The sequence below is a fragment of the Rosa chinensis genome, chromosome 6, assembly GCF_002994745.2.
Source record: "Rosa chinensis cultivar Old Blush chromosome 6, RchiOBHm-V2, whole genome shotgun sequence".
Lineage (NCBI taxonomy): Eukaryota > Viridiplantae > Streptophyta > Magnoliopsida > Rosales > Rosaceae > Rosa > Rosa chinensis.
Window position 1 is genome coordinate 26,916,657 of NC_037093.1, and position 10,206 is coordinate 26,926,862.

Sequence of the window (10,206 nt, forward strand, 5' to 3'; positions counted from 1 at the left end):
AAATGTTTTTTAATATTTGAGGGATATTTTGGCAAAAAATTTCAATTTTGGAGAGCAAGCTCTCTTCTCTTAATAATAGTGTGTGTGTATTCTAATTTGTCAATTCTAGTTTGCTATCGGGCCGGGAAAGGCATTTTCATGTCTTGACTAGATTTCATTGACCACCCAAACGAAGAACCCGTCAAACCCATCAAATAAAACATTATACAACAGATTAAGCAAGTTAGACCTGACTTCGTTCATGCTTGAATTCCTCTCCAAGAAATGTGCAATGTTTCCTTTCCCCGATTCAGAAGATGGTGATGGTCCAGTTGCTTAATTATCTGAGTTTTCTGCACCGTGGAAATAACTTGGAAGCTGAGTAGAGTCAGCTTATGAAGTCATAATCAGATAAGTTGGATATTTTATAACATTTTCTGAATAGTTGGGTGTTATTAACATGCCGGATCTTCAAATTATTACAAGTTGCTGTCATTATTAATCTTCTTGACTATGAGGCTGACATTTCATACCCCAATAAGCTGACTCTACTATGGAATTAAAAATCACAACTTATTGGATTATATGTAATAACATACTTGGAGGACGATAAAGTATGTTATACACAAAAATCACGTAGGCTTTGATTTGGTCAAGGTAAACGGAATCTGCAGACTTTGTATTCGCTTCTGGTACTCTCCACAAAAAGGATGAAGAGAATTAAGTATAACAAGACATCGTTTCAGATACTTGATCATGTATTTTAAACCAAATTTTGCGTCTGTTACAATCAGCACACTGAGTCTGGTATTTTGGTCAGCCATACTATTCATTTCATATAAGTTTCTTCACAGAACAATGAGTAGTATCATACTATCATCCAATAGCTTGCAAAAGATAAACATGGAGAACAGGAAACTATCAAAACCTGTTTGTTTTTTGATTCTTTGTTCAAGTATTTCCCTGGTCATGGCAATGGGAGAGAACACAAGCATCTCAGTGAATGTAGGTGTTATTCTTGACCTTGATAATTCACTGAATACAAAAGTTTGGTTGAGCTGCATAAAGATGGCAATCTCAGACTTTTATACTTCTCATGGTCCCTCTAAGACGAGACTGGTTTTGAACATTAAGGACTCCAGAAGTGAAGTTGTGGATGCCGCTGCAGCAGGTTCCCTAATTTTTTCTCCTCTCAATGCTTCAATTAGATTAATTTGCAATTGTTCTTAGTAATTATTTTTCTTGTTTGCTATTGATGCATGATCAAACACAGCTTTGGACCTGATAAAGAATGTTCAAGTGGAAGCAATAATAGGACCCAAATCTTCAATGCAAGCTAACTTTGTAATTGATCTTGGAGACAGAGCTCAGGTGCCCATAATCTCATTTTCAGCAACAAGTCCTTCCCTTACCTCCCTTCAAAGTTCGTATTTTTTCCGAGCTGCACAAAATGATTCCTCTCAAGTCAAAGCCATTAGTGCAATTATTAAAGCTTTTGGATGGAGAGTAGCTATACCCATCTATGTAGAAAATGCTTACGGCGAGGGGGTGCTACCATCCTTGGTGGATGCCTTGCAGGATGTTCGAGTCCGTGTCCCTTACAGAAGTGCCATACCTCCGACAGCCACAGATGACCAACTTGCCCAGGAACTTTACAAGTTAATGACGATGCAAACAAGAGTCTTTATCGTGCATATGTACCCCTCGATTGGGTCTCGGCTTTTCGCCAAAGCAGATGAGATAGGGATGATGAAGGAAGGCTACGTTTGGATCATGACCAATGGGTTAACTAATCACTTGAGTTCAACAAATGCTTCAATCATCAATTCAATGCAAGGGGCACTAGGTTTGAGGACTTTCGTACCAAAGACGGAAGAGCTTATTGATTTTAGAAGTCGTTGGAAAAGGCAGTTCCAACATGAAAATCCAACCATCATTGATGTTGAGTTGGATGTGTTTGGACTCTGGGCTTATGATGCTGCTTACGCATTAGCCATGGCAGTTGAGAGTGTTCGCACTACCAGATCACTCTTTGGCTCCCACACCACAAATGCTTCCATCAACTCATCAACAGATCTCGAAACTCTCAGGGTCTCTCCCAGTGGTCGTGAACTTTCTCACTCCTTGTCAAGTACTAGGTTCAGAGGCCTTGCGGGAGATTTCAGTTTCTTCAATGGGCAGTTGCAATCTTCGGTGTTTGAAATAGTGAATGTGAATGGTGACGGAGCAAGAGGAATTGGGTTTTGGTCACCACAGTATGGACTTATGAAAGATATGAGCAAAAAAATAGATGCAAACAGTTCATACTCCACTTCTAAATCTGACATGGGACCGATAATATGGCCAGGAGATTCTACCCCAACTCCAAAGGGATGGGAACTTCCCACAAATAGCAAAAGGTTGAGAGTAGGCGTTCCTGTGAAAGTTGGTTCTCCTGAGTTTGTGAAGGTGGTGCATGATCCTGTCACTAATAGAATAGATGTAACTGGGTTCTGTATTGACATGTTCAATGCTGTAATGGAAGGGTTACCGTACGCTGTTACATATGATTTCATTCCCTTTGCAAAGCCAGATGGTACTAGTGCTGGCACTTACAATGACATGGTCCATCAAGTTTTTCTTGGGGTAAGATCTTTCGAATTAATCTCATTATCATTATGACTATTTTAGAGTATAGATTTTTTGGTCGAAAGTTATAGAATTAAGTTGGGTATCTTTAGTTCTCTGTCACCATATATTAGGTCTGCAATTCTGCATCTGACCACGTAGTCACGTACTCACTGGCTATTGTTTTTGGAACTTCTATATGTATGTTATCATAGCAAGCAATCCATGTTTTAGATCACTTTTGAATTAACTCTATATATGTCCACCATTAGATGCAGCATTTAGGCATTAGAAGTAGTCTGTATTATTCTGGATTTTCACCATACAGTTCAGGGCGCGATTTTGAGAGTATAGAATCAGAGATGGCCGGAGAGGGGAGTTTGATCACTTTCTATAGATACTAATGAGTCGATTTTAATCTGTTAGAATTTTGAAATGACCTTAATTCATTTGAACAGAATTTCGACGCTTTGGCCGCAGCTACAACAATTAGAGCAAACAGATCTTTGTATGTTGACTTCACATTGCCATACACCGATTCAGGTGTAGTAATGGTAGTGCCTATGAAAGACAGCAAGAGCCGCAATGCATGGATTTTTCTGAAGCCTTTGACATGGGACCTCTGGCTTACAAGTTCTTGCTCTTTCATCTTCATTGGTTTTGTGATTTGGCTTCTTGAACACCGGATTAATGACGATTTTCGTGGGCCTCCATCGCACCAAGTTGGCACAAGCATATGGTTTTCTTTCTCAACAATGGTTTTTGCACAGCGTAAGTAGTACAAAATTAGGACCATCAGCCTACTTTTAAATTTGATTTTATTTGAGTTAATTATATCTTGCCTCCCCCCTCACAAGTACATCCAAAATCATTTATGCCTTATCAATTTGCAGGGGAAAAGGTTGTTAGCAACTTGGGTAGGTCTGTGGTGATAGTGTGGGCATTTGTGGTGCTGATACTGACTCAAAGTTACACAGCTAGTCTGACATCGCTATTAACACTCAAACAACTCCAGCCAACTTGTACGGATATAAATGAGCTTTTAAAAAATAAGGAGTCTGTGGGATACCCGAAGGGTTCTTTTGTCCGTGATCTTTTGATAGAAAAAGGTTTTGATCGTTCTAGGATTAAGTCTTATACATCACCATATGAATGTGACCAACTTTTGGAATACGGAAGCGCAAAAGGTGGTATTGCTGCTGCTATAGATGAAACGCCCAACTTGAAGCTTTTTCTTGCGAAGTACTGCACCAAATACACCATGGTTGGCCCAATTTTTAAAACCGATGGCTTTGCCTTTGTAAATCTCTCTCTCTCTCTCTCTCTCTCTCTCTCTCTCTCTCTCTCAATGTTATAGAGCTCTTTACCGATGTTAATGGATCATACTACATACAGTCTTACTTTTGTTTTGGTGCATGTATGTAAACAGGTTTTCCCCAAAGGTTCGCCTGTCGTACCAGATGTTTCAAGGTCGATTTTGAACGTGACTGAGGGAGAGGAAATGAAGAACATCGAAAATAAATGGTTTGGAAAAAAGGCCACTTGTTCAGTTACCAACCCGATGCTCTCGGATTCCAGTAGCCTTGGGGTTGATAGTTTTTGGGGTCTTTTCCTCATTGCCGGGTTCTCTTCATGTTTAGCTTTGATCTTATTTGCAACATCTTTCTTTTTTAGGCATAGACACATCCTTATAACAATTCGAGGCTCCTCTATTTGCAGAAAAGTTGGAGTCCTGTTTAGAGTCTTTGACGAAAAAGACATCACCTCCCATACTTTTAGAAACAAAAATTTAGGTCGTGTTGAACCCTCGGCCTCACCATGCAGTATTTGCCAACCATGTCCATCAAGCCAGGATTCAAACCATACAGATATACAAGAGTCTCCTTTCTTCAGAGAAGAAAGAGCACTTGTTGGTCAAATTTGAACCAATACTCTTTGATATCAAGAAAACAACTAATACAAGGTAAAAGTAATTTTCACAATTTTTAGACAATACTGAATTTTCTGATTTTGTCATGTCATCCATGATACCCATGACACTGTAATATAACAGTAGCATATGTTGAAGGAATATCGATTTAGTGTGCCTTATCAAACTAGGAGTAGCAATAGGAGAGAAGGTTCTAGATTTCCCAATCCTACACGGATTGGTATTCCTTGTAACATTAGAACTAGTACTTTGTAATCCCTATATATAGGGCTCCTATTCTCAATAATATGACACACAATTCTCTCATCAATCTCTCTCAATACACATATCCTTAAACACGTTATCAGCACGACTCTAACCACAAAACAGAAAACCAAAACTCATTCACAAAGCAGCCCCTAGCCCGAGCTAGCCGAGCCTTCGCTGCAGCCCGCGCGCCCGTGCGCTTGCAACCTTGCACAGCAGCCCCTGCTGCCCCCCTTCCTGCAGCCCTGCGTTCCAGCCTGCTGCCATCGAAGCATCATTGCTGCGCAAACAAGCCAACGCACACCCACTGCATCTTTTTCCCGTTCCTGTGCACATACGTCTTCTTGTAAGCCTCAAAACGTCTAGTTCGGAAGCTCAGATCGAAAACTTTCTTCATCAAAGTTGTTCGTCTCTGTCTCTTCCATCTAACCTCCGAATTTCAGCCTTATCGGAGTTATATTGAGATCTGTACACCAATCGAAGTACAAGCTGTTCAGAACAGAATCTGCTCCGAATTTTCAACAAGTAAGTATTCAAAAGAGTAAGTTTTGAAGTTCCTATAATTCGAAATTTAAATATTTCTTCTTTTCTCGGGGACTTGAAAACCTCCCTTCTTCTACATCCCACCTTTCTTATAACGTGGGTTCGATTCTTGAAAAGCGGAATCGTGGGGATTCATGCAATTAACGAACTAAGAGCGTTCGTAAGACTTCGGACTAAGAGCGTCCGTAAGCATCGATTTAACGAACTAAGAGCGTTCGTAAGCTACGGACTAAGAGCGTTCGTGAGCATAGATTTTGACCATTTAAACATCATTGTTTCGGTCTAATCCAAATATTCTTGGAAATCGATTTCTTGGTAGCATTAAGGCTCAGAAATCTTATATTAGTTTTCGTGGAAGCATTGACTCTGAAACTAATACGTTCTTGCTTTCCTTTCAGGATGTAAGACTTGAACGAGCTCGATTTTACTCCATTGGATTCAACGGGCACGGGATATTTATTTGCCTACAATCCAAGAGCCCTGTTCTAAAGGAACAGCTCAAGACTCACAAACTGAGATAGAAAATTCCAGGGCATTTACCCTGATGAAGCGCCACATGAAGATGGCCCTCCAGTTTGAGTACATGAATGAGGATAACGCTAACAACCTTTGGGTTGCGCCTAGTGAACATTTTAGTAACATTCACAACTTTCCGAACATAGAAGCACGATGGAATAATATCTGCTTCACTATAACTTTGAAAGAGTTATGAAATATTGTTCGGAGGCTCTCTGCATCATATTATTTATGCATGCTTGTGGAAAAACACAAAATAACAAATTGATTGAGAAAACCCTAACATGACCATAGGAGTCATGACGTTGAGGGTATAGGGTTGGACACCATGGCGCCATTTTTGGCCATGATTGCACTATTCCAACACCATTGGTTCTAGGGACCATATGTATTGTGTCAATACACCTCAATCAAGAGAGCATCCTCTTCATGATAACCTAATCAATGGTAATACATCGAGCTATAAAAGACTTTAAATCTGGCGATGAAGATAGAATGCCGCAGATTTTTATTTAGAATAGTCTTTTAATTTCCAAGAATTATGTAATGGCAATTATGCCTTAATCAATAAAATGACTTATTGGATTATCTCTTTTCTTCTAGGCGTACTCAATTAAGTATGATGTCTAGGAAAGTAATTGAGATTAGTGGTACTTAAGAGAGCTTTGCTCCACCGACATCTCTCTCTACTTCTCTGGTCATATTTAATTGGAATTACCGAACGAATCGAGTGACTACAATTTGTCTAATGTTTGATTTTTCTTTGGATTAGATTATGGTCACGAAACTTTGATGTAATCATTGGCTATTATTAATAAAGTATCGATTTATTTTATCTCATGTCATGGACATATTTTTTGAACTTTATTACTTCAAATATATAAGAGCCAATGGTTTTCATGCGGAAACGCATTGTGAGAATGGACAAGAGTTCCTTTGCATCACCTCTAATGACTACGGACGTAAAAGAGTCTTAGAGAAACTTATGTGTCGATCTAGTGGGTTGTATGCAACCACTATTCGCATAATTGAATCCAATCATGTTATGAGAGATGATTTATGGGATTCTGACACATATAGGCTTTGGCATGACCGTCTGGGACACCTAGGTCGTGATATGATGATCCGTATATTAAAGACTTCACACGAACATCCATTCTTCAGAACGAAGAGAAGTAAAAACTAAAAATTGGTTCGAGGAGATGCACCTGCGCCTCACGGCGCCAAGACTGTGCAAGACCGGCCACTTAGGGCCGGTGCCATCTACCCCCTACGGCAACAACATGGCATTGACGCCATGGATCATTGTTTGACTCCTCCTTCTACTTCTAAAGTCAATTGTGACTTCATGGCTAAACCAAAATCCTCATTGGTTGTCTCTAAAGCCCATCATTCGTTCTGCAAAGCCTGCTCTTTAGCAAAATTAGGATCGAGACCATCCTATGCAAAGGACACTAAAGAAAATATACCATTCTTGCAAAGAATCCACGGTGATATTTGTGGACCTATTCAACCACCATGCGGACCATTTAGATATTTTATGGTGTTGGTTGATGCATCAACACGCTGGTCACATGTCATGCTATTGTCCGCAAGGAACGCTGCATTTGCTAAACTCCTAGCACAAATAATTAAGTTAAGGGCTCACCACCCTGATCATCCTATTAAGTCTATAAGGTTAGATAATGCTGGGGAGTTTACATCAAAGACTTTTGATGATTATTGCATGTCCATTGGGATAGAAGTTGAACATCCAGTTCCTCATGTTCACACCCAAAATGGTCTCGCAGAAGCCGCCATTAAACGACTACAAATGGTCGCTAGGGCATTGGTAATGTGCACCAATCTCCCTATTTCTGCTTGGGGCTATGCAATATTGCATGCACCTGTGCTTCTTCGTCTGAGGCCCACTGCCACTCAACCCTTTTCTGCGTCCCAGATGGTGACTGGGTATGAGCCTAATGTCTCACACTTACGCATATTTGGGTGTGCAGTTTATGTGCCTATTGCGCCGCCACAGCGCACCAAAATGGGTCCTTAACGACGATTAGGCATTTATGTTGGATATGATTCTCCAACCATTGTCCGCTATTTAGAACCCTTGACAGGCGATCTCTTTACTGCAAGATTTGCGGATTGTCACTTCGATGAGACAATCTTCCCGTCGTTAGGGGGAGATAAGAACATAAATGTTCAACAGGAACGACAGGAATTGTCGTGGTCTGTCCCCACTCTGTCTCATCTTGATCCCCGAACCGCACAGTCCGAAATTGAAGTGCGGAGAATTCACGATCTTCATAACGTAGCAGAATCGATGCCTGATGCGTTTTCTGATATCGCTAAAGTGACGAGATCACACATACCTGCTGCAAATGTGCCTGCAAGGATTGATGTCCCTAAAATTAGAGGACATGACGCCACCTCAAAGGCACTTGAGCATGGCGCCAACGTCCATAGTGGTAGTGACGTTGTGGCTAGGCCCACGGCTCCTGCCAGGAAGAGCGGGAGGCCAATAGGTTCGATGGATTCTCGCCCAAGAAAGAAAGCGAGTTTGGCACAAAATAATCCATTGATCATCGATGTAAATAATCCATCTCATGAGAACATTCCGGATTATGGTTATGTCCAAGAGACATCATTGGGGGACGCTCCAATGTCAAAACCAACTCCAGAGAATAGAGAGATCTCCATAAATTACACTAGTGTACATGAGATGATGGATAGAAATTCTATGGCGATTGATGATGCATTTGCATATCATATTGCAAAAGGAATCATAGAATATGATGATATCGAACCTCACTCTATCAAAGAATGTCAACGAAGAGCGGATTGGCCTAAATGGAAAGATGCGATCCAGGCTGAATTGGATTCACTAGCAAAGAGACAGGTATTTGGGCCTATAACGCAGACACCCCCAGATGTAAAACCTGTTGGCCATAAATGGGTCTTTGTTAGAAAGCGTAATGAGAAAAATGAGGTGGTTAGATATAAAGCCCGCCTCGTGGCGCAAGGTTTCTCATAACGCCCTGGAATCGACTACGAGGAGACATATTCTCCCGTAATGGACGTTATAACGTTCCGCTACCTTGTCAGTTTGGTAGTTTCCGAAAAACTTGACATGCAGCTTATGGATATGGTTACAGCATATCTCTATGGGGATCTAGATTCAGAGATATATATGAAGGTTCCAGATGGACTTCAATTACCCAAATCAAGTGGCTCTAAACCACGGAGCGCGTTTTCAATAAGATTAAAACGCTTACTATATGGATTAAAACAATCCGAACGGATGTGGTATAACCGTCTAAGTGACTACTTGATTGGGAAGGGATATATTAATAATGAAATATGCCCATGCGTGTTCATTAAAAGAACAAGTTCCGGATTTGCAATCGTAGCAGTTTATGTTGATGACATGAACCTAATTGGAACTCTAGATGAGTTAAAGGAAACTGCTCAATATTTGAAATCCGAATTTGAGATGAAAGATCTTGGGAAAACACGGTTTTGTCTCGGTTTAGAACTCGAGCACCGTAGTGATGGCATTTTGATCCATCAGTCTGCATATACTCAGAAAATCTTAAGGCGCTTTAATGAAGATAAAGCAAAGCCTGTGAGTACTCCCATGATCGGTCGTAGTCTTGAGCTAGGAAAAGATCTGTTTCGTCCAAAGGATGAGGACGAAGAGCTATTAGAGGCAGAAGTGCCCTATTTAAGTGCAATAGGCGCATTATTGTACTTAGCTCAATGCACAAGACCAGACATCTCATTCGCAGTGAACTTGTTAGCTAGACATAGCTCTGCGCCTACACGTCGCCATTGGATTGGTGTAAAGACAATCTTTCGATACCTAAGAGGTACGATTGATATGGGCCTATTTTATCCCTACAGAGAGAAGGGGAATGAAGGAAGAATGGGATCGGACCCCATTAGGCATGGAGCCACCGTCCACCATGACAAGGTGGCCGGCCATGTTTCCGCCAACGCCGTCATCACCACCAGGGGTGGCCGGCCTCACCCTATCCCCCTTCATCAAACGACAATGATGTCTTGATGGGTTTTGCTGATGCAGGGTACCTCTTTGACCCTCACAAAGGTCGCTCCCAAACGGGTTATGTCTTTACCATGGGAAGCACTGCGATATCTTGGAGGTCTACGAAACAGACCCTTGTTGCTACTTCCTCAAATCATGCAGAGATTATTGCTCTACATGAAGCCGTACGTGAATGTATATGGCTAAGGTCTATAATTAGACATATCTGAGGAAGTTGTGGTTTGAAGTCTACCACAGATGAACCTACATGCATTTATGAGGATAATGCAGCTTATATTGAACAAATGAAGTTAGGTTTCATCAAGGGCGACAACACCAAGCATATATC

At 41.0% G+C, this 10,206-nt stretch overlaps 1 protein-coding gene across 1 annotated transcript; it reads left to right on the forward strand.

Annotated features, from left to right (window-relative positions):
• The first annotated feature begins 764 nt into the window (after positions 1 to 764).
• On the forward strand, positions 765 to 4,671 carry LOC112169456 (glutamate receptor 2.7). Its single transcript, XM_024306478.2, has 5 exons — positions 765 to 1,150; positions 1,253 to 2,604; positions 3,045 to 3,357; positions 3,480 to 3,886; positions 4,016 to 4,671. The coding sequence occupies exons 1-5, from the start codon at positions 838 to 840 to the stop codon at positions 4,508 to 4,510; spliced, it is 2,880 nt and encodes a 959-aa protein (XP_024162246.2). The 5' UTR covers positions 765 to 837; the 3' UTR covers positions 4,511 to 4,671.
• The last annotated feature ends 5,535 nt before the right edge of the window (positions 4,672 to 10,206 follow it).

Excerpts from the sequence above, each read along its gene's own strand:
- LOC112169456 (XM_024306478.2), top strand. The coding sequence starts at position 838 with ATGAGTAGTATCATACTATCATCCAATAGCTTGCAAAAGATAAACATG. Across the intron at positions 3,358-3,479 it reads AACAATGGTTTTTGCACAGC|GGGAAAAGGTTGTTAGCAAC; the intron begins GTAAGTAGTACA and ends ATCAATTTGCAG. Across the intron at positions 3,887-4,015 it reads AAACCGATGGCTTTGCCTTT|GTTTTCCCCAAAGGTTCGCC; the intron begins GTAAATCTCTCT and ends GTATGTAAACAG.